Source organism: Pleurodeles waltl, chromosome 4_2 (genome assembly GCF_031143425.1).
Source record: "Pleurodeles waltl isolate 20211129_DDA chromosome 4_2, aPleWal1.hap1.20221129, whole genome shotgun sequence".
NCBI lineage: Eukaryota > Metazoa > Chordata > Amphibia > Caudata > Salamandridae > Pleurodeles > Pleurodeles waltl.
In genome coordinates this window covers 768,835,584-768,861,054 of record NC_090443.1, presented here as the reverse complement: position 1 = coordinate 768,861,054, position 25,471 = coordinate 768,835,584, and the positions used below count along the sequence as shown (strand labels likewise).

The 25,471-nt window shown below is 45.0% G+C and overlaps 1 protein-coding gene across 1 annotated transcript in view; it reads left to right on the top strand.

Moving 5' to 3' along the window:
• The window catches only part of MSH4 (mutS homolog 4), a 2,042,424-nt gene that overhangs the window by 392,679 nt on the left and 1,624,274 nt on the right, over positions 1–25,471 (top strand). Inside the window, exon 5 of the mRNA XM_069233217.1 lies at positions 14,481–14,596. Within this exon, the coding sequence (XP_069089318.1) occupies positions 14,481–14,596 (116 nt within the window). The remainder of the gene's footprint in view (positions 1–14,480; positions 14,597–25,471) is intronic.

Genomic DNA, 25,471 nt, shown 5'->3' with positions numbered 1-25,471 from the left:
CCTGGTACCAAGGGCCTTGTGGCCAGGGAAGGTTCTAAGGGCTGCAGCATGTATTGTGCCATCCTGGGGACCCCTCACTCAGCACATGCACACTGCCTCACAGCTTGTGTGTGCTGGTGGGAAGAAAAAGACTAAGTCGACATGTACTCCCCTCTAAGTGCCATGCCCACAACTTACTGCCTGTGCCATAGGTAAGTCCCCTCTCTAGCAGGCCTTACATCCCCAAGGAAGGGTGCACTATACCACAGGTGAGGGCATAGCCGCATAAGCACTATGCCCCTACAGTGTCTAAGCCAATTCTTAGACATTGTAAGTGCAGGGTAGCCATAAAGAGTATGTGTTCTGGGAGTTTGTCAAACACAAACTCCACAGTTCCATAATGGCTACACTGAATACTGGGAAGTTTGGTATCAAACATCCACACTGATGCCAGTGTGGGATTTATTGAGAAATGCACACAGAGGGCATCTTAGGGTTGCCCCCTGTGTACCAGTCCAACTACTAGTGCTAGGCTGACCAGTTTCTGCCAGCCTGCCACATCCAGATGGGTTTCTGGCCACATGGGGTGAGTGCCTTTGTGCACTCTGTGGCCAGGAACAAAGCCTGTACTGGGTGGAGGTGCTTCACACCTCCCTCTTCAGGAACGATAAAACCTGGTGGTAAGCCTCAAAGGCTAAAGCCTGGTGTTACAGCGCCCCAGGGCACTCCAGCTAGTGGAGATGCCCGGCCCCCAGACACAGCCCCCACTTTTGGCGGCAAGTCCGGAGGAGATAATGAGAAAAACAAGGAGGAGTCACCATCCAGCCAGGACAACCCCTAAGGTGTCCTGAGCTGCGGTGACCCCTGCCTTAGGAAATCCTCCATCTTGCTTTGGAGGATTCCCCCCAATAGGATTAGGGATGTGCCCCCTTCCCCACAGGGAGAAGGCACAAAGAGGGTGTAGCCAACCTCAAGGATAGTAGCCACTGGCTACTTCCCCCAGACCTAAACACACCCCTAAATTGAGTATTTAGGGGTGACTCTGAACCCAGGAAACGAGATTCCTGACGACCTGAAACAAGAAGTAGGACTGCTGACCTGAAAGCCCCGCATAGAAGACAGAGACAACTGACTTGGCCCTAGCCCTACTGGCCTGTCTCCAGACTCAAAGAATCTGCAACAGCGATGCATTCAGCGGGACCAGCGACTTCTGCCGACTCAGGGGACTGCCCTGCACCCAAACGACTAAGAAACTCCAGAGGACAGCAGCTCTGTTCAACCAACAAAGAAACAACCAACTTTAAAGGGACTCCAGCCTCACTCTGGAAGCGTGAGTCCCCAACACTCTGCACTCGACGCCCCTGGCTCGTGTCCAGAAGAACCAACACTGCAGAGAGGACCCCCAGGCAACTCTAATGACGTGGACACCCTGAGATGACCTCCCTGCACCCCCACAGTGATGCCTGCAGAGAGAATCTAGAGGCTCCCCCTGACCACGTCTGCCCGGTAACAAAGAACCTGACGCCTGCAAGAAGCACTGCACCTGCAGCCCCCAGGCCTGAGAAAAAACAACTCCTGGTGCAGGAGTGACCAGAAGGCGGCCCTCATCCTTGCCCAGTCAGTGGCTGGCACGAGAAGACCCCCTGTGCCCTGCCTGCATCACCAGAGTGACCCCCGGGTCTCTCCTTTGATTTCAATCTAAAATCCGACACCCACTTCGCACATTGCACCCGGCTGCCCCTGTGCCGCTGAGGGTGTATTTTGTGTGCCTGTTTGTGACCACACACCCCCTTCCCCCCAGTGCTCTACAAAAATCCCCTGGTCTGCTCCCCGAGGACGCAGGTACTTACCTGCTTACAGACTGGAGCAGGAGAACCCCTAGTCTCTATGGGCACCTATGTCATTTCGGCCATACTTTGACCTATGCACCTGACCGGCCCTGTGTTGCTGGTGCTGGGTGTTTGGGGTTGACTTGAACCCCCAATGGTGGGCTGCCTATGCCCCGGAGACTGAACTTGTAAGTGCTTTACTTACCTGATAAACTAACTTGTACTTACATCCCCTAGGAACTGTTGATTTTTGCACTGTGTCTGCTTTTAAAATAGCTTATTGCCATTTTTGCCAAAAGTGTGTACATTACTGTTTTAATTCTAAGTTCCATATTTAGCTGGCCAGGGTTCTGCAAAGTCGGTCCTGGAGAGCCGGGTCCATGGCAGATTTTTAGCATATCCACATATAGAAAAAAGATGTTTCAGAAATCTACATTTTTCTAAATGTGGATATGGTAAAAATCTGGCATGGACCTGTCGCGGCGCGGCGGCCGCGGTGGCCGCGGGCTCAGGCAGCCGCGCCGCGGCATTCTACCGCGGTCTGCGTGCGGGCCGCGGCATTCTACCGCGGTCTGCGTGCGGGCCGCGGGGAAAGCCGCGGCTTGCATGCAGGCCGCGGGGGAAGCCGCGGCGTGCATGCAGGCCGCGGGGTAGGCCACGAGTACGGCCAGGGGTCGCGGCACTCGCCGCGCCCCCTTCTTCTGTCTTCATAAATAATTACAAACGCGGCAGGAGATAGACCTCGTGTTGGGTCTAGATCCTGCCGCACACAGCGCATTAGTGCACTTTATAATTTGACATGAGGTACTTTGGGCACTTACCAGCATGCACAGGCAAAAGCCGGATACTTGCACATGATGGTGCTTTTATGCAGACCTTTTCCCTTTCCCAGCATGCTACCCACTTCCTCTCTTCCCAGCATGCATTGTTTCTTTTTGTTGGACGCATGTTCTTTATTCAATGTTATAATCTTTTCCCCAATTCAAGATGGCGGTGTTCCTACTTCCTGTTTCCTACTTCCTGTCTAGGGGTATATAAGGGGAATTTAGCTGCTTGTTCATTGCGTTGCAACACTCCTTTGGTGGTAGTCACGCTCCGGCTGGTTTCTTCTTGTTGATCCAGTATTTCCTGATCTGTTTTCGTCTCCAGTCTTCCTGTACTTCGGATCTTCAGTTCTAACACCCTTGTGCCCTCCTTCTGTTTCAGGGAGTTCCTGTTGGAGGTTTTTTACCCTATTGGGGTTTTTCCTCTGGGACTCCTTCTGGAGGGCACGGACTGTAGTGGCTTGCTATTGTCAAACAGCACCGTGGCTACCGGAAGGGGTCGCCCCTACCTCGGCCAGAGCAGAACCTGCCGGAACCGGGGTGGTTCCCCAACTTTCATCAACTTCGACGGTAAGCCCCGTGAAAACCGTGACAGATTGCAACGCCCACAAATCCAGTTGCAGTCCGGAAACATGGATAATCCAGTGGCAAATACGGAACCCACCAGTCAGACCCTGCTCATGACAATACAACAACAGGCTCAAGAACTCCAACAGCTACGAACTGAAAATACCGTCTACCGACAAGCCTTTGCATCCAGGACCACTGATGTCCCCGCAGTATCTGCCACTACACCTCGTTTCTCCGGGGAGCCCAACAAATTGAGAGAATTCCTGGATGCCTTGATGGTTTACTTTGCCTTTCGCCCATCGCAATTTGTGCAAGACAAGACCAAGGTGGGGTATTTGATTAGCGCCTTATCGGGGCCAGCCTTGGCTTGGCCCACTCCTTTAGTGACAAGAAATGATCCCTGCCTGTCTAATTATTCCACCTTTGTCACTACCTTCAAACAGATGTTTGAGCGCCCCGGACTCGAGGCTTCAGCAGAAGAAGCTCTTTGCTATATCCAACAAGGAAATCAAGATGTATTACAATACATCACCCGTTTCAGACAATTAGCAGCAGAAACGTACCTTGGTGACACTGTTCCGCAGAGGTCTCAGAGAGGACATTAAGGACGAACTAGTGCACTCTGCTAGGGTAGAGAACCTTAAAGGATTGATGGATCAGACTCTGACTATAGAATATCGCTTGAATGAACGAAGAATGGAGAAAAGGAAGAGTTGTTTGCCATCCCACTCAGTGACTTCTCGCACCTTCTCTCATCGTACTGAGGAAGTCCGTCCTGAAACCAAGGGGGTTACCGAAGAAGAGCCAATGCAGATTGATACGGCTCGAGGACCTTTATCAGCTAGTGAAAGAGAACACAGACGAAGGAAGGGACTTTGTCTATATTGCGGTGCAGCTGGTCACCTAATTCGCGCCTGTCCCATTCGTCCAACCAAGCCTTTGGGAAACGCCAACTCCCGTCCTCTGTGAGAAGGGTGAGGATGGGATATCGCGAAATACCTTCCATTTGTTCTTCCAGGGAGGAAGGAACTGCTCTTTTTCTTTTACCAGTTATCCTTCACTTGACTGATGGCCGAGAAGAAAGAACCCTGGCTTTATTGGACTGCGGAGCCAGTGGCATCTATTTAGATGAAGCATGGGCCAAGGAACGGCAGATAGCGCAACTACCTAAGGAAGTACCAGAACAAGTACACACGGTGGATGGGTCACTCTTGGTCTCAGGACCCGTACAATATACCACCCCTACTTTCTGCCTACAGTTTGGGAAACACCAAGAAAACCTTTCGTTTGATTTGATTTCATCACCACACCACGTCATGATCCTGGGAATTCCGTGGCTCACACGACACAACCCCTACATCAACTGGGAAACAAGAACCATTTCTTTATCCTCTCATTTTTGCCAGCACCACTGCTACCTAGCAGGGGATTATTGGTCCCCAAAGGGTCTTCTAACCGCACCCCCTAAGGTGGGATGCTCTATTAACGTCCTAGAGGGAGTTCCCAGGCAATATCAGAAATACGCCGACGTATTCCAGAAGCCAGAAAAACCTGAACTTCCACCCCATAGAGAATATGATTGCGCCATTCTTTTAGAACCAAATACAGTGGTTCCTTTCGGGCGAATGTACTCTCTCACAGAACCGGAGAAACAGATTCTTAAAGAATACCTGGATGAGAACCTACAGAGCGGGTTGATTGCTCCCTCCTCTTCACCGGCAGGGGCTCCTCTCTTCTTTGTTCCTAAGAAGACTAAAGATTTGCGTCCCTGTATCGATTTTAGAGGATTAAACAAGATCACTATTAAAGATCGGTACCCGTTACCCCTCATTAAGGACATCCTAGAAGCAGTCAGAGGGGCTAAAAGATTCACCAAGCTGGATCTCAGGGGAGCCTACCATCTTTTAAGAATTAAAGAAGGTGATGAGTGGAAGACCGCTTTTAGAACACCTTTTGGTCACTACGAATATTGAGTAATGCCATTCGGGCTCACCAATGCCCCTTCCATTTTTCAAAGGTTCATGGATTCTATCTTTTCCGATCTTTTGCAACAAACAGTAGTGGTTTATCTTGACGATATTTTAATTTTTTCCGTTCACCCAGAGGAACACTCTAAGCATGTTCACTAAGTTCTAGAACGACTCCGACAACACCATTTATTCTGCAAACCGGAAAAGTGCGAGTTTGACCAGACGGAAGTAAAGTACTTGGGGTATTGCATTAACCAAACCGGAGTTGCCATGGATTCCGACAAGGTGCAAGCAATATTGAATTGGCCATCTCCTTCTTCCATCAAGGAGAACCAGTGTTTTTTGGGATTGGCCAACTTCTATCGACAATTTATAGCAGACTTTGCACAGAGAACCAGCTATATCACTCAAACCCTTAAAAAAGACCATCTAAAAAAGGGCTTTTGTTGGACACAAGACGCAGAGTTAGCCTTTCAAGACTTAAAGAAAGCTTTTAGTCAAGCCCCCATTTTACGACACCCAGACACAAGCAAACAATTCATTGTGGTCGCAGACGCATCCGAAAGAGCCATCGGGGCTGCCTTACTGCAAAGACAAGATGATGATGATCTAGAGCACCCGGTCTTCTACCTTTCCCATATCTTATCCGACTCAGAACGGAACTATTCCGTGCTAGAACGGGAATTACTCGCCTTAAAGACGGGGTGCACAGAATGGAGACACTTTCTGATGGGCTCGAAAGAACCCTTTGAAGCCCGGACAGACCACAGAAATCTACAGTGCTTAAGAAACTTTCAGTGTCAGAATAGCCGGCAGGCTCGATGGGCTTTCTTTTTCAGCCAATATGACTTTTATATCACATACATCCCTGGTTCACAGAACATCCTGGCGGATGCCTTGTCCGACGTTACCCTGAATGCAGTGATTCTCCTGTTCAGAACCTATTTGACAATAACAAAATCATTGGTTTAGTACAGACTTTTTTAGACCAAGTCAGGACCGAATATGCCCATCTAGAAGACACCGAGTTGAATAAGTTGCGGCTGCAACTTCATAGAGTTCAAGGATATTACTATCATGATAAGGCCCTGTTTTTACCCACTAAAGTAGTACAGACCGAAGCCTTACGCATGTGCCATGACTCCCCTATCGCAGGTCATCGAGAAATGAAAGCCACTCAAGAACTTCTGCTTCGCTCCTTCTGGTGGCCAACTCTCAAGACAGATACGGAAGAATATGTATCATCCTGTCCTATCTGTGCTCAATCCAAGACACCCCGTACTAAACCAGTAGGTTTACTTCGCCCACTACCAGTTCCTCAAGGACCATGGCACACCATCTCCACAGATTTCATGTGCTCCTTACCCTCTTCCAATGGAAATCACGTAATAATGGTAACTGTGGACTCCTTCACTAAGATTGCGCACTTCACGGCCTTAAGAAAGTTGCCAACGGCAAGAGACTTAGGTCAAATCTTTACACAAGAAATCTTTCGACTCCATGGATTACCTCAGGTCATTATATCAGATAGGGGTCCTCAATATATCTCCCGATTCTGGAAACAATTCTGTAAGACCTTAGGGATCGAAGTAGCCTTACCATCAGGGTTCCATCCTCAAACTAATGGGCAGACGGGACGACTCAATCAAGGCCTCGAACAATATTTACGTAGCTTCTGCAATGCTACACAGAGTAATTGGGCTACCTATTTACCGTTTGCAGAATTCTCCTATAACAACTCCATACACAGTGCCTCGAAGGTTTCCCCTTTCTATGGCTCCTACGGTTTTCATCTAAAAGCCTTTCCGACTCCCCTGAAAGATACTTCCAATCTTCCTGCCATTTCCTCCTATGTCCGACAACTACGGGGTGTCCAGCGTGTTCTCCATTCCAACCTTGTGGCCACTAAGACTCGCATGAAGAGGATAGCTGATAAGAGACATTGTGAGGCTCCTCCCCATCAGTACCATGATAAAGTTTGGCTCTCCTCTAGATTCCTGCCTCTCCGACTCACTCAGAACAAATTCAGACCCCGTTTTTATGGTCCCTTCCTGATTCTCCAAAAGATTAACCCAGTGTCTGTGTGTCTCCGCCTGCCCCGGACGTGGAAGATACACCCTGTATTCCATGTCTCTCAACTTAAACCTTACCTGCCTGATCCTTTTCACAGACAATTCTCCTGTCCTCCCCCTTTGTTGGTTGATAATGTGCCCTAGTACGAGGTCCAGGAAATCTGTGACTCTCGGTTTTTCCATGGGCGTCTCCAATATCTTATTCATTGGAAAGGCTACCCTATGAGTGAGTGTTCTTGGGAGGATGCCCCTTCAGTCCATGCCCCTCTTTTAGTCCGTCGCTTTTTCCGACTCTTCCCTCACAAACCTGGGGCCTCAGGGGGGGGACCTACTGTTGCGGCGGCCGCGGCGGCGCGGGCTCGGGCAGCCGCGCCGCGGCATTCTACCGCGGTCTGCGTGCGGGCCGCGGGGGAAGCCGTGGCGTGCATGTAGGCCGCGGGGGAGGCCACGAGTACGGCCAGGGGTCGCGGCACTCGCCGCGCTCCCTTCTTCTGTCTTCATAAATAATTACAAACGCGGCAGGAGATAGACCTCGTGTTGGGTCTAGATCCTGCCGCATACAGCGCATTAGTGCGCTTTATAATTTGACATGAGGTACTTTGGGCACTTACCAGCATGCACAGGCAAAAGCCGGATACTTGCACATGATGGTGCTTTTATGCAGACCTTTTCCATTTCCCAGTATGCTACCCACTTCCTCTCTTCCCAGCATGCATTGTTTCTTTTTGTTGGACGCATTTTCTTTATTCAATGTTATAATCTTTTCCCCAATTCAAGATGGTGGTGTTCCTACTTCCTGTTTCCTACTTCCTGTCTAGGGGTATATAAGGGGAATTTAGCTGCTTGTTCATTGCGTTGCAACACTCCTTTGGTGGTAGTCACACTCCGGCTGGTTTCTTCTTGTTGATCCAGTATTTCCTGATCTGTTTTCGTCTCCAGTCTTCCTGTACTTCGGATCCTCAGTTCTAACACCCTTGTGCCCTCCTTCTGTTTCAGGGAGTTCCTGTTGGAGGTTTTTTACCCTATTGGGGTTTTTCCTCTGGGACTCCTTCTGGAGGGCACGGACTGTAGTGGCTTGCTATTGTCAAACAGCACCGTGGCTACCGGAAGGGGTCGCCCCTACCTCGGCCAGAGCAGAACCTGCCGGAACCGGGGTGGTTCCCCAACTTTCATCAACTTCGACTGTAAGCCCCGTGAAAACCGTGACAGGACCCGGCTCTCCAGGACCGACTTTGCAGAACCCTGACCTATGCCAAGTATCTTGCAATTTATGTACTTACTTGAATTCTGAATCTTGTGGTTCTAAAATAAATTAAGAAAATAATATTTTTCTATATAAAAACCTATTGGCCTGGAGTTAAGTCTTTGAGTGTGTGTTCTCATTTATTGCCTGTGTGTGTACAGCTAGTGCTTCACACTACCCTCTGATAAGCCTACTGCTCGACCACACTACCACAAAATAGAGCATTTGCCACTATCAACCTGTACGGGGAACCCTTGGACTCTGTGCACACTATTTCTCATTTTGAGATAGTATATACAGAGCCAACTTCCTACAGAGGAGTCCCATCCGACAGCTCCTCTTCCAGTGATTCTGAGGGAAACAATGAGGACACCCTGCAAGGGTGGAATGTTGAATAAAAACTCTATTTTTCCTTTCATTTCTGTCGCGCAAACTCCAGGAATATGCAGGGACCCTCAAAATTCCTACCACTCAGTGTTTCCCCACTTGTCCTGATAAAAATGATCCCCACTAGTGTGCCTGTGCCTATTGTGTGTCTGCGTCAGGAATGGATCACCCCAGGGTCAACAGTAGCCCTCATGTAAGGACTTCCATTGACCGTTGTGTGATCCATTCTTGTCATGGGCACTAAGCCCAGACACACCAGTGGGGTAGCGTTTTTACTGGGACAAGTTAGGGAACGCTGGGTGGTAAGCAGTTTGTGGATCCCTGCACATTCCTGTAGTTTACGTCACAGAAATGCAAGGAAAAGTAGTGCTTTAATTCAACGTTTTACTTTGCAGGGCATTCTCGGGGAATCCTCAAAAGCGATACCTCCCCGGACTCCCTTTGATGTCTACTTTTCAGAAATGTTTTGGTTTGATAGGTTTCCCTAAATGGTTCCTGATCCCAGGACTAATTAGTAGACTTGCTTTAGTTATAATTAGCTACACAATATTTTTTGTGACCTTCTCTGTCGCTGGCACTTGTCCTACCCACACAAGTGAGGTAACATTTTTACTGGAAGGCCTGGGGGAATGCTGGGTGGAAGGAAGTTTGTGGCTCCCCTCAGATTCCAGAGCCTTCCATCCTTGCAGAAAAAGTATTTGTTTTAGACAAATTTTGAGGTTTGCAAAGGATTCTGGGTAACAGAACCTGGTGAGAGCCACACAAGTCACCCCATTCTGAATTCTCCTAGGTGTCTAGTTTTAAAAATGTATAGGTTTGCTAGGTTTCCCTAGGTGCCACCTGAGCTAGAGGCCAAAATCCACCCCTAGGCACTTTGCAAAAAACGCATCCGTGTTCAATGGAAAAATGTGATGTGTCCACATTGTGATTTGGGGTATTTCCTGTCGCGGACGCTAAGCCTACCCACACAAGTGAAGTATTGTTTTTATCAGGAGACTTGGAGGAATGCTGGTTGGAAGGAAGTTTGTGGCTTCCCTCAGATTCCAAAACTTTGCATTGTTGAAATGTGAGGAAAATGTGTGTGGTTTGTAGACACATTGTGAGGTTTGCAAAGGTTTCTGGGTCACAGAACCTTGTGAGAGCCCCACAAATCACCCCGTTCTGAATTCCCAAGGTTTCTAGTTTTATAAAATGTATAGGTTTGCTAGGTTTTCCTATGTGCCGGCTGTACTAGAGCCCAAAATCCACAGTTAGGCACTTTGCAAAAACTGCGTCTGTTTTCATTGGAAAAATGTGATATGGTAACTTAGGGGGTCATTCCGACCCTGGCGGTCCATGACCGCCAGGGCGGAGGGCAGCGGAAGCACCGCCAACAGGCTGGCGGTGCTTCCTGGGCGATTCTGACCATGGCGGTAAAGCCGCGGTCAGAAAAGGGGAACCGGCGGTTTCCCGCCGGTTTTCCCCTGGCCCAGGGAATCCGCCATGGCGGCGTTGCTTGCAGCGCCACCATGGGGATTCCGACCCCCTTCCCGCCATCCATTACCGCCAGGAACAGGATGGTGGGAACGGGTGTTGTGGGGCCCCTGGGGGCCCCTGCACTGCCCAATGCACTGGTATTGCCAGTGCAGGGACCCCCTAACAGGGCCCCATAAAGATTTTCAGTTTCTGCTTTGCAGACACTGAAAATCGCGACGGGTGCCACTGCACCCGTCGCACCCCTTCAACTCCGCCGGCTCCATTCGGAGCCGGCTTCATTGTTGAAGGGGCTTTCCCGCTGGGCCGGCCGGCGGTCTTCTGGCGGTCGCCCGCCGGCCCAGCTATAAAGCCGGAATGGCCACCGCGGTCTTTTGACCGCGGAACGGTCTTTCGGCGGGAACCGCTTGGTGGGCGGCGACCGCCACGGTCAGAATGACCGCCTTAGTGTTTTGTGGTGTTTCCTGTCACAGGCACTAGGGCTACCCACATAATTGAGGTACCATTTTTATTGGGAGACTTGGGGGAATGCTGGGTCGGAAGAAAGTTTGTGGCTCCTATCAGATTCCTGAACTTTGGATTGCTGAAATGTGAGGAAAATCTCTTGTTATACATATTTTGAAATTTGCAAATGATTATGGTTAACAGAACCTGGTGAGAGGCACACAAATCACCCCATTATGGATTCCCCTAGGTATCTAATTTTCCAAAATGTATAGGTTTGCTAGGTTTCCCTAGGTGCCGGTTGAGCTAGCGTCCAAAATCAACAGCTAGTCACTTTGAAAAAACATGGCTGTTTTCATTGGAAAAATATGATGTATCCATGTTGTGTTTTGGGGCGTTTCCTGTCACGAGCACTAGACCTAACCACACAAGTGAGGTACTATTTTTATCGGGAGGCTCGGGGAATACTGGGAAGAAGGAAGTTTGTGGCTCCCCTCAGGTTCCAGAATTTTGTATCGCTGAAATGTGAGGAAAATGTGTTTTTTAGACAAATTTTGAGGTTTGCAAAGGATTCTGGGTGACAGAACCTGTGAGAACCCCACAAGTCACCCTATTCTGGATTCCTCTAGGTGTCTAGTTTTCAAAAATGTATAGGTTTGCTAGGTTTCCCTAGGTGCCGACTGAACGAGGGGCCAAAATCCACAGCTAGGCACTTTGCCAAAATTGAATCAGCTTTGAGTGCAAAAATGTAATGTGTACACATTGCATTTTAGGGCATTTTCTGACGCGGGCCCTAGGCCTACCCACACCAGTGAGGTACCATTTTTATCGGAAGACTTGGAGGAACACAGAGTAGAAGAACAAGTATTGTTGCCAATTGTCTTTCTCTACATTTGTGCCTTCCAAATGTAAGCTAGTTTGTAAGAAAGAAGTCATTTTGAGAAATGCCTTGTAATTCACATGCAAGTATGGGTACCCCTGAATTTACGGATGTGCAAAGAACCACTGCTTCTAAACTACATATCTTGTGCCCATTTCAGAAATACATAGGTTTCCTTGATACCTATTTTTCATTCTTTATATTTTACCAAATGAATTGCTGTATACCCGGTATGCAATGAAAACCCATTGCAAGCCCTGTATGTCCCTGCAAACCAGAAGGGTCTAGCATACGTAACAGAAGATTGCTTTAAAAAATCTGCAATAGATGGAAAACGTTACAGAAGAAAACATAGACAAGAAATGGCTATTTTTTTTTAACTCAATTTCAATTTTTTTTAAATTCAATTGTTACTTTCTATGGGAAAACCTGGAAGGATCTACACAAATGAGCCCTTGCTGAATTCAGAATGTTGTCTACTTTTCAGAAATGTTTAGCTGTCCGGGATCCATAATGGGTTTCGCACTGTCACTACCTGGCAGGAGGATGAAAGCACAAAATATAGTAAAAATGGGGTTCGTCCCAGTAAAATGCCAAAACTGTGTTGCTGCCTGTTCCTGAAAGCTGGAAAGACAGTGATTGTAGCACCGCAAACCCTTTGTTGATCCCATTTGCAGGGGGAAAAAAACAGATACTTTCTTCTGCAGGACTTTTTTCCCCAAAAACCCAAATTTTAGCTGTATTTTGGCTAATTTCTCAGTCTCCTCCAGGGGAACCTACAAACTCTGGGTACTTTTAGAATCCCCAGGAACATGGAAAAAAAGGACGCATATTTGGCGTGGATAGCTTATATGGACAAAAAGGTATGGGGACCCAAGTGCGAACTAAACCAAAGAGCCAAAAAAGGGCTCAGGTGGGGAGAAGGCCCAGCAGCTAAGGGCTTAAAGGCTGCAAAAGTGCTGCAGTCACCCCTGCATCCCAGAAAATGTATTATGAAACCTCACCCTAAGTCTCCCAGAGACTACATTCATACCCCTGGAAGTGGTTTGTCTTGATTTTACCTACTCGTGTAGCCTATACTTTTGTACAGAGTGTCTGAAGTGTAGGGGCTCCTGTTAGTTGCTCTTAAAGCTGCAGTAGCAGAGTAATTAGAGCAAAAAAGAATTTGTGGTATGTTTCCACAGGTCTAACAGTATTACCCCCATTGACTTCAGTGGTAGCTTACAATTGTAACGCCTCTAAGTACTGTCCCCTTTGATTTGAATGTTGAAATAGAAAATGTGGCTGCTTTTACTAATGTGGTGAAACCATGACAAGGCCAGTAGGTCTGCCATACTGGTAATGACAACCTCTTATATTGTGTTAGTGCATCTAGTATAGGTGAAGGTAATTGTGGTTATAGGGATAAGGGCCCACAAGGGGTGTACTGTGATATGAGGGTGTTATCCATGGTACTTCCATCTTCCAAATTTAATATATTTGTGATTTCATGTGTAGTAGCCCAGTGTGTGTAATAAAAACTACTTTTCCATTTTAAAAGAAAAAGCACTGACTGGAAAATATTGAATGTTGTTGTTGAGTGTTCGGGAATTGAGATTGCCAGGCCACATCAGCTCCCTTGAGGAGGCCTTGGACTGCTCTACTTCTCTGCTCTGAGAGGGTCAAGTGCTACAATCAGGTACTTGGTTCCCAGGAAAAATACGCTTCTGGACTTATTACTTGTGAAGGACGCACATTCATTGCAGCTAATAACCCAATTTCCTACACTATCCTTTCTTCATGTTTTTGTCTCTGCTTGCCATTACTATGTTCCTACATGGCACTGAAACTACTTTCATTTACATTGCTGTATGCCTGGACCTGTGCTGTCCACCTGCATCCTGTGCTGTCCTGTACCCTCAGTGTTTCGTCCTTGTACCAGACAAGGCTCCTCCGTGTTTATTATCCTTTCGTTTGTTAAAGGGGAGGGGCATTGGGGATGATGAGATGAGGGGAGTGGACTGTGCACTCTCCTCACTGCGCATGTATATTTGTCTGGCAGTCTCGGGCTTTCCAAACATACATCCGGAGTAGGCTCTCTAGGATTGTCCGAAGGGCAAATTGGGAGCCTCTGCCTGTCTGCAGCGACGGGAGAGGAGCGATGCGGAAGCGGAGCAGGTAAGTCATTTAATTTTTTTTTTATTATTCATTTTCCCCACTCCTCAACCCCCCTGCCGCAACTAAGCCCCGCGAGCCGCTCTTACCTTCTACCTTATGATGCTGCCTGCTCTCAGACCCTGCACTGATCCCGATTGTGCACCCTGAGCTGATTCCCCTCTTGCACCATCAGCTACTCCTCCTCTTTTGCCCTCTGCTTTTCCCAACTGTGTGCTCTCCCACCGGCTCTATGCTGTGAACCCTGAACGGTGGGACTTGCAAACTTCACTTCTCACCCTCTTGAACTCAGCACAATGATTCCTGTATGTTGGGAAATAGGCATCCGCTTTCGAATCCATCTACTCCATTTTACTGAATCTTGTGAGTGTGTTTTCATTACAGGTAAGCAAAAAGAATCAGCCATGCCAATGCTTGTTATTATAATTATATGTAATGTAATATTCACCCATTTCTAACTTATGTATTTATTTCGTAATTTTGTATTTTATATATCAGGTGTTTTTAATGGCTGTTCAAAATAATTGAAAATTAACTGATTGGTTTGTTGTGTTGTGGATTTGTAAGCTTTTGAAAAGCTCTGATAAAATCTCACAAAGATACAAAAACTTTGCTACAACGTTTTTGTTGGATGCTTTGATTTTTGTTCCTACAGAATGTGACCTTCACTACGGTGCAAAGAAAATATTTTAATGAAACCAAGGGGCTAGAATCAATTGAACAATTGTGTACACCTGAATTCAGCACCGTCAAAATGGAGGTTCAGTCTAAGTATGTCATATATGGAGACATTTGTGCCATTGCCTTCCGTGTAAGTTACTATAAATGTAAATAGTTCCTGTGTGAGGAGCAGAAAGTAACCATATTAATGGGTGACTTTTAATATCTTCTCGCTTTCCCATCATTTGTACTAATACAAGAATTTGCAATAATACCAATTTATATTATTTTTCCTTTCCTCCGACTAAGCTGCCTTCTATTTTCTTTGATGGGTCTGAGACTCTTCATAGTTTTCAAAAAGCATTAGAGTAGATCAGCATAGTCAACACTGTGAACTTGCACCTAATAGCTCGAGCATTAACCTAGCTCCATAGCTGGCTTTTCTGTTTTGGCGGCCGAAAGCTCTTTGCTGCGCAGAATGGTATTGCTCCTGGCCCACTAAGCCCAATGAACACAAATGTGTCTTCCACCACATTACGGTCTAGTAAAATATCCCCAAGTGGCTATCCTTTAAGATGGTTTCTTTTTCAGAATTACTACCTAAATCAACTCAAGTTTGTCTGTTAGTTGCTTAGAACACATTTTTATCGCTATAAATTCCTTCATTTTTAGAATTCAAAGTTCCCCTGATTTTGAAGACTCTTAAAATGCTCTCTGACTGCCTGTTCAATGAGGATCTCTGCATTTTAGGTTTGGGAGTGTTTGGTGAGCCCATTATTCTCTTCGTACTCAGTCTTCTGTGATATTCATGCCCATTAGAATATTTCTCTCTATGTGAGTCCCAAACACAATTTGTGGGGCATCCATGGCCATGTCAGGTCTATCCTTATTTGGGAAATGTTGTCTGGTCCCTCTGTGGTGCTGCCAGATGGGATGGGGCAGGGGCCATAGTCTGCCTTTCTCAAACTTTGGGTCATTCATGGATTTATATTTTTGAATGATTTTCTGTGTTGAAGTGGGACTTTGTTTACAGACAACAGTAGTCAGCCTTAGAGAGAGATATGAGCTTCCATCAGTTTGATAGCACATTTACCTTACTGAAAAATGAACCAAATTCCAGCCAGTAAGGTGGAAGTCTCTGAACTCCATTAATGCTAGAGGCCACCATGGCCCTCATTATAAGTTTATTGGAATAAGGTAGAGTATTTAACTTGCGTGGTAAATACCATTACCCCAGGTTGAGGTATTTACCACATGTGGTTAATACCTCCTATTCATTGTTTTCAACAGATAAAAGCAACATAACATGAAGACTCTGAGTTTTTCAAATTTGATATGTTTTCGCTTTTTTCTGGGCCTTTTCCCTCCAATACATTTTGGCAGGTTTGACCTGCCGGAATTTATCAGGATAAAACTACAAGGGTGTGTTAATATCACAAAACATGCAATGCCAGTCCCTCTGCAGACATGTTAATTCCGATTTCCACCAAATGTTGAATGTTTAGAATCTCCTCAGATCTCTGCTCATTTTCAGATGGAGCATAGTAGTGCGCAATTGCTGCTTTTCTGACGTGTTGGTATCGATGTGGGCTTTAACCACCCTACCTCACGCCCATCACTCTCACTCTTTTGTGGGCTTGCCTTTAAAAAATCATTTGTTATTATTGGTAAATGCTTTCCGTTTGTCCGTCCTTGGGGTGGTCTTGTTACCAACTTGGGGACCGACCCTGTAACATGGATAATTGCATGTTTGCTGATCTGTTTGACTGCGAGAGGACTTCTTTTGAATTTTGTGTCTCACCTTCGCTCTCACGCTCATGGCGGCCGTAGCACTTTGAACTGGCTCGCTTTTGCCAACTAATGTTTTACTTTTCTTTTTCGATTAATTTGGCAAGAAAAGTCAAGTTAGGAATTTACAAGGCTAATAGCTCTAACTTGTTTATTTTGACTCGGCTCACAGTGCCGCCCCCCACCACCTCCTGCCCCTCCCTGCTTTCATGTTTGTGTGGGCACCAGTCGCAATTCAGTTCATCTCCCTGTCAGGCAGCGTCCCCCTACCACCTCCCACCCATCTTTCCATTTTATTTAGATGTTCGTGCTGTGATGTACACATACAGCGTGTCATGTTATTTTGGAATCAAATATTTCCTTTAGTAGCAGCAGCGAGATTGAAGATGTAGAAATAATGTGTACTTTAATTTCACATAAATTGGCCCACCCCTAAAAACACTGCACTTCCGGAAAGGTTCACCTGCTGTTTCTTTTCTTAACAATAAAAACAAAGTGGGGTCTTATATCCCTTTTATTAGTGATAAGTAGTAATTTCCGTCATTGTATTTCAACGCCTGGTTAGGGAGTGGTAAACGCTAAATGCAATTTCAGTTTGTGCCAGTTGCTGCCTTTTTCGCGCGCACGCCCCTCAGTATATAATTCCCCACATAAAGTACAGCAGAAGTAGTAGGCTTGCTTGTTAATTCGTACACACAGCTGGTACAGAAGGAGCATAGCGAACCTAGAGTTTTTGCTGCTGTACTATCGCCCCCTTTTCTCGACACACACACCCCAAGCATATCAGCAAATTATACCTATCTTACATACATACCCTAGACCAGGACCTTTACAAACAATAGATTTGTCCAGGTGCAGGCAGACTTGAGTCTTTTTTGTTTGTGTTTTTTTTTGTTTTGTTTTATTATAAGTAACCATATTGCTGTAGCCATCCCTTGCCAGAGCATAAACCTGAGGAGATTACTTTAACAAGCTATGCTCACTCTGTGTTTATCAATTATAATTCATGTAATGTAAACTGTTTGCTCTTGGAGACTCACAAAAAAGTGCCCTGAAGCAACACCCTCACTACTTAAGCGCTGTTAGAAAGAAACAATACATGATTTCACAAATGTGAATTCGGAAAGAGCATGTTCCTTTTACTTTTCGTTTGTTGTAAGTCTAGTTTCGGTTTCATTGTTATAATAAGGCATCATATTGTTGCTCTGCTTGAAAACATTAATGTAGTATGCACATTTTAGCAATTAGAAAGATGAGCTTCATTTATGTCGTAGGTAGCAGACATCAGGAATTGTTTCCTAAATTTCATTTTTTTACGTCTTCACTTTTTAGTTTGCTTATAATATGAAATGAAAAAATCATAAGTAAAAAATACATACATAGATGCATACATAGAGGGACAATACTATATAATGCTATTTTTCTTTCCTTTCCCTATCGTTTTTAGGTCTCGCCTGAGACAGTGCCTGACTGTCGCTTGTGAGACATTTTGTTAGCTTTGTTAGATAGGGCTCACTTATCCAGCACTCGTATGCGTTTCAAGACATAGGCTGCCGTGTCCCACCTTTGAGTGGCGCCCCACTTTTTGTCAGCACAGATCCTCCCATGTTGTTAATTCTTAATGTGCCTGCATGCTGCCTCTCTCTTTCAATCTGTCTTTCGCAGCACAGAGGAAACAGTTTAAACTTCAAGCAGGCTAGCCGCCTTTATTTGTTCAGTGACATGGTTAAGTGTGTTTATTTAGCACTTAATATCCCTGAGGGGTCATTGAAGAGCTTTTGGGTAAGCTATAATTGTATTTCATTTTTCTGGAAATGTGTGTCTGAAATGGATCTACTTACACATTGGGATTAAAAAGCAAAAATAGCCCTTTATCTTTATGTGGCTAAATATTTAATTGATTTTAAGGAATATCAGCATTGGTGTCTGTGATTGCACAGTGCTGCAGAGGCAGCATCAGTATGTTTTCATTAATGTTTTTATGCAGTGAAGCGTGCCTTCTTTCTTAGAGGTACAGAACCTTTAGTGTTGCTGCTTGCTTTGAAATAGAAGCGGAGCTTCCATTAAACATCTCCATAAAAATGTGCTGTTAATGAAGGGGATCTCCATTCCTTAGATAAGAGGAGCAACTGGGACGCCTGGCGCAGAAGAGTGCGTCAAAAGAAATGGAAACCAACTATTACTTTTGTGCAGGAATCTATGGGCAGGAAATGTCTGAGATGGAATACAAGTGAAGGATATCACAGTACCATTATTTGTAGCCTGCTATGGCATTGGAGAATGGATTGCTGATTGCCAGCACATGTACCTTTGCCTCTCTGCTTTGCTCTCTGTGGCTGTCTTTCTCTTCCTTGTTTACATCAAGTGCGCAAGCGCTTTGATCTTTTGTAAGTATTGTGGGCTTTTAACCACGCCCACTGCATGCCCATCAGAGACACTCGTTCATGGGTTGTCTTTCAAAAATCCTTTAAATGCTTTACATTTGTCCCTCCCTGGGGTGGTTTTGTTATTTAGGTCGAGCGCACAAGCGCTTTGAACCCGTTGTAAGAATTGTGGGCTTTTAACCATGCCCACCACACGCCCAACTCATACCCACTTGTTTGTGGACTTGCCTTTCAAAAATCCTTTATCGCCATTGATAAATGCTTTGCGTTTGTCCCTCGTTTGGGCGGTTTTGTTACCACCTTGCAGACTGACCCTGTTACATGGATAATTGCCAATATGTTTGACTGCAAGCAAACTTATTTTTCCTTTTGTGTCTCTATTTCGCGCTCATGATCATGGCGGTCCTGGCACTTTGAATCGGCTCGCTTCTGTAAAATAATATTTTACTTTTCATTTTAAATTTATGTGGCAAGAAAATTCCAGTTAGGAATTTACAACGCCAACAGCTCTAACTGGAGCAAATGCGAGAACCATTGCATTACAAATGCTTGTTCTTCACTGAGTTTATACTTCAGTATCATCAGCTTCCTGGATCTACCCAATTTCTTTGGCAGCTTCTTGTTAAATTTTTGTCTGTAGAGATTGGGACAAAGTGTCACATGCCAGAGGTCAATCCTAACCATATTCAGTAGATTTTACCTTGCCCTAAGGCACGTACAGATTCACCAACCTACCATTCAGAGTGGCAAAAATAGACAGATGGTGTCCCGCAAATCTCTGATGAACTTACCCAGAGAAGTTTTGCTTTTGGAATTTCACTCTAATATACTAATTTCTGAAGAGTCACATTGGTTTCCCTTCGCTCTTACCCCAATAGGTTACCTACAACAAATGTGAACCATTAGTTTGTAATGTTTCATTTGATACCAATCTAATGCAGTAGAACAGATACTGAAAGGAGCATTGTGATTATAAACAAACACAGAGTAAATATCATAAACATAGAATGCATATGTAAAATTATTACAGCAGATATTATAAGAAATTCCGGCCCCCGCATGAGATGGGAGAGAGTAAACCCAAATACTTTTCACAAGGCCCTCATAACTCAAAACAAGGCCCACAATAATACTTGTTTGTCCCTGCAATCCACTTGTGACCATCTTATAATTGCTTTTGATTCTTTAAGCTGTGCTATTTCTGAGGCACTGAAGTGCACCCAACATTCCAAAGGCGTACAACCCCAGCGGTGGTTCAATTCGGCCTGTACGGCTGCCCATAGAGATTTAAAGACAGCTATCAAAACTATTCCATTCAGCCGCGATTTAATTAAACAGGCTAGGGGCCGATACAAGTTAGTTCTTGAGGAACGAAAGAATGAAATACACACTAGTGCTTGGGAAGATCTCATGACAGTCACAGAATTGCGGGATCCCTCCCAATTTTGGAAGGTGGTTAATCACCCATATTTTTCAGGGCAGGCAAATAGGGAGGATGACTGTCTGATACCAGAAGGGGTCTGGGTAGAACATTTCTCAGCCGTATTTCAGTCTGTAAATAACTCTAACCATGGTATGGAGGTATGCGTCCTCCCACGCTCGCCCACTTCCATTCCAGTTAAGAGTAGTATTTTATTTGAGGCATATGAGATCAGTGCAGCAATAAATAAAATGAAAATAAGGAAAGCTCCTGGCCCGATGGGATTCCAGTGGACTTATTTAAATCTTTACCTGATTTGTGGGTTCCACTAATTACAAACGTTTTGAACAGTGCTATTCAAAGCGCTATCCCTCCCTCATGGTTAACGGCAATACTCGTCCCGATATTTAAAAAGGGTAATAGGCTTGACCCCTTCTGCTATAGACCCATCTCTCTCATTGACTCCACGGCTAAGATTCTGGGGAGTATTATTTTGACTCGGCTGGAGGAGTGGGCTGCAGGGAAAAACATTCTATCGCCAATCAATATGGGTTTAGGCCTGGATTAGGCACAGTGGATCAGGCCCTAAATTTACATCTCATTCTTAGCAAATAGGTTATTGCAAAAAGGGAATCTATCCACCTAGCCTTCATAGACCTGTCCAGTGCATTTGACATGGTGAACAGAGCAAAATTGTGGGAAATAATGGACACAATGGAGATCGAGCATGATTTGTTGGATTTGATTAAACGCCTATATTCTGACCTTACTATTATAATTCAGTTTGGACAACACAGCGAAAGATCCCATCCTCTTGCATCCAACCGGGGTGTCAGACAGGGCTGCACTTTGGCACCTTTTTTATTTCTGCTGTATATAAATGGTTTGTATAGTTATTTAGCCCAAAATGGCAAGGATTTCCCAAGGATGAGTTTTAGACAATTGCCAATTTTATTATACGCCGACGATGCCGTTTTAATTGCCCGCACGGCTAATGGCCTACAGTCCCTCTTGGATCTTTTCCTAACACACATACAAGAGCTTGATCTGAAAGTTAATTTAAAAAAATCACATGTTATGATTTGCGGCCCTAAAAACACACGCACTAAGGGGGTCATTCCGACCCCGGCGGTCCCCGCCAACAGGCTGGCGGTGCCCCGCAGGGCATTCTGACCGCGGCGGTTTGGCCGCGGTCAGAAGAGGAAAACCGGCGGTCTCCCGCCGGTTTTCCGCTGCCCTGGGAATCCCGCCATGGGGGATTCCGACCCCCTCACCGCCATCCTGTTCCTGGCGGCTCCGGCCGTCAAGAACAGGATGGCGGTGAGGGGTGTCGTGGGGCCCCCATAAGAGGGCCCCACTTTGTATTTCAGTGTCTGCTTTGCAGACACTAAAATACGCGACGGGTGCCACTGCACCCGTCGCACATACCCACTCCGCCGGCTTCCTCGTGGGGAGGGGTTTCCCGCTGGGCTGGCGGGCGGCCTTCTGGCGGTCGCCCGCCAGCCCAGCGGGAAAGCCAGAATGGCCTCCGCAGTCTTTCGACAGCGGAGCGGCCATATGGCGGCTCCCTCCAGGCGGGCGGCGACCGCCGCCCGCGGGGGTCAGAATGACCCCCTAAATGTTTTATAATGGGGGGAAATGTTTTAACAAAGGTAAAAGATTTCTGTTATCTAGGTCTGTATTTTAGTACCACTTTGTCATGGAAATTTCATCTGAATTTTAAGCTCCAACAACTGGAAAGGAATGTTGAAGCAATTTTTCGCTTTGCCCGTAGATTAGGGCATAGACCGGTTCATCAGATCATCAAGCTCTATAAATCTAAATGTGTTTCGGCGGCGATTTATGGGAGTGGCCTCTGGGGATATACCAACTCAAGTGTATTACAACTGGCAGAGAATACATTTCTCCATCGGTTACTTATGGTGCCCAAGAACGTAGCAAATATTATATGCCATGAGGAGTTGGGAATCCGTCACATTACAGACCTGATAGATATTGCCCCACTTTTGTTATGGATAAATGTATGGTCAAATCCGGCGGCCATTTTAACACATGACTGTATAAAAGATTGCATCTTGTTAGCAAATTTGAATAAAATTCCATGGTTAAATTCTGTTCGCAATGGCTTTTGAAAGTTGGATTTGGAGTATATGTATCTCAAACCAGAGCTTTTGTTTGCCAATGCGAAATAAATTGTTAAACTCCGACATAAAGAGCATGTTATGAACCTTAGATATCAAGTGGCAGAGAAATTGAGTTCTTTTAATCTGTATGTACAAATTTCATCTTTAGATTCGTTAGAACCTTATTTTGTTTGGTTCCCGATCCCCTCCTTATACTCTTTACTTGTACTTTTTAGATTTAACCTGATCCATTTTAGAGTGCTGTTTCCGACAAAATGTGCGTGGGAAAAAACACTACCACCATGTCCTTGTGATAATTTTTCAAAAACAAAGCACATGCCATTTTACTTTATTTTGTACACTTTATTCAGCTCCTAGGAAAACATTTTTACTACCTATTTTGCGTAACTTGCATACCCTTTCCTATAAAGAAGGACTGATTGGCATTCAAAGCCTTTCATCCAAACAAATGTGCAGCTCTATTTTAAGTTTTATCAAATCCGCTATCACCATTAGGAACCGATATGAATCAGTAATGTGATTATCAATTAAGGAAATTTAGATATTGTTTTAGTGTTGTATACAATTTTTAAGTATTTATTATTTTATATTGACTAGTAGGCTTAAGTGGTAAACTTAGATTTTATAGATTTGCAGATCTAATATATTTGTCTTTGAATTATACAAATAAGTACTGTATATTATGATGATTTATATGTATGTATGTGTACTTTTATGGCAGCATGCTGAATAAAGTTACTTTGACTGACTGACTGAAAAGAAGCATGGTGATTATAAATGAACATTGAGTAAATGTTATAAGATAGAAACATACCGCATTAACGTTCTTTACAATCCTAACAAATAATAATTAGAAGTAAAAGTTTAGCCATCTGGCTGCTGCCTAGTATTTTCATCATACCCAAAAGCCAAATGATAGAAAAACAACAAGTTTCCCAGAAGCACAAATGTCCCTCTCTCCCTGACAGGACCAACACTCTGTTTTTATACTGATTTTATATATCGAGAGAAAAACGTATATGAGGTTTGTGATGTAACGCGAGAGAAAATTCATAAAAACATTTTTACACATATAATCTCTCTAGATTAATATTAAAAAGCTAAAAGTGCACTTTCAAAAATCGCAATAAATGTAAAAAAAATTCCACCTTTTAAAAGAAGGAACAAAATTCGAAGGGCATAGGCCCTACAGGAATGACAGGCAGGTGCACAGTATGATGAGCACCAGTCCAAGCAATGCAAAATACACAACAAGGGTCTACTTTCTTTGCATTCACAGGTCTGAAAACCTCAATGAATGCCCCCTTCGGGATCGTAAAGCTTGTGGTATAAAGCAGGATCCAGGTGATAGGGTTATATATTGCCTGTACCCTTTACACATGTCACAGGAGTACAGGTTTCATAGGAAATTCTTCACCAGGTCCATGTAGGACAAAGAAAGCAGGGTCCTATTCTACCTGAAAAGGGAAGAAGATCTTTCCTCAGATGAGAAATCTAGTCACTGTGCCTCACCACTACCTTCTAATAGGGCACAACGTGAGGCAATTATGCCTCTGAAAAAAGATATACTGCCTTTTAAATTGCCTTCAGTGGACAATCCAAGTCCAAAAGAAATAAAATCCTAGAAAGACCCAGACATGTAATCAGTGTAAAATAAGCTATCCCTCAAAAGCATTCTCCCTTAAAATTCTATTGATGAAGCTATAGTTGACAAAGTTCTTGTTAGTGTCTACATACTCTCAGATATCATTTTTCAAAAAGAAATATGCACTCTCTTCTATTCTTGTTGAAGACTCATATTTGACGAAGCTTCAGTTGGTGAGTAATGCACCAATGGAACTTTATCTTTTGGAGGAAAGTGTCCCTTTTTGACATGGTCACCCCCACTTTTTGCCTGGTAATTGATGCAACTTTACCTGAAAGTGCACTGGATTCCTGCTGTCCGGGTCCCCAGTGCCAGATCTCTTTCCCTAAACTGTGCAATTGTTCCCCATTTAGCAATACCTTTGGCACCCCTGTAAGTCCCTAGTAAATGGTACCCCTGGTGCCTAGGGCATGGGTACCAAAGAGAGTCCCCAATGGCTGCAGCATGTATTCTGCCACCCTCAGGGACCCCTCACCTAGCACATGCAAACTGCCATTTCAGGCTGCATATCTAGGTGCAACTTAAAGTGAAAACACAACATGGCTCACAGCCTTTGAGCCCTGTCCCTAACAATGCGTGCAGTATATGTAAGTCACCTCTACAGCAGGCGTCACATAGTAGTTAGACCTAGTAAGTGATCAGTGCATGTGCTGGACACTGGTCAGTACGAGTTCCCCAGCTTCATGATGACTTCACTGAAAATAGGGATGTTTGGTGCCAAACATCTCGTACTAATAAACCCTCACTGATTCTAGGGATGGATTTATTATTACAAGCACCCAGAGGGCACCTTAGATATGCCCCTGAAAAACCTACTGTTAGACCTGACAGCTCTTGGTGTGGTTTTTCTGTACGTTTTGCTTCTGACCTCCTGTTTTTGAATCCTGTGCTGTAATTCGTTTTTGCTGGTTTTGATACTCTGGGCACTTTACCACTGCTAACCAGTGCTAACGTGCAAGTGTTCTCTGTCTAAATGATGTTACTAATTGGTTTATCCCTAATTGGCATATTTGATGTACTAGGCAGTCCCTAGTAGAGTGCACTAGAAGTGCCCAGGGCCTGTAAATCAAATGCTATTAGTGGGTCTACAGCACTGATTGTGTCACCCACATGAGCAGCCCTATAACCATGTCTCAGACCTGCCACTGCAGTGTCTGTGTGTGTAGTTTTGCACTACCAATTAAACCTGGCAAATGTCTCCCCTTGCCAGACCCAACCCTCCCTTTTACTACATGTAAGTCACCCCTAACGTAGGCCCTAGGTAGCCCCATGGGAAGGGTGCAGTGTATTGAAAAGGTAGGACATGTACTGGTGTGTTTTACATGTCCTGATAGTGAAATACATGGCCAATTCGTTTTTCACTATTGCAAGGCCTATCTCTCTCATACGTTAACATCGGGATTGCCTTGAAATATCTTTTAAGTGCAGTTTGCCATTGGGGGCAGATACGATGTGGAGTTTGGGGTCTCTGAACTTACAATTTAAAAATACATCTTTTGGTAAAGTTGTTTATTAGATTGTCTTTGAAAATGCCCCTTTTAGAAAGTGGGCATTTTCTTGCTTAACCATTCTGTGCTTCTGCTTGACTGCTAATCCATATCTGGG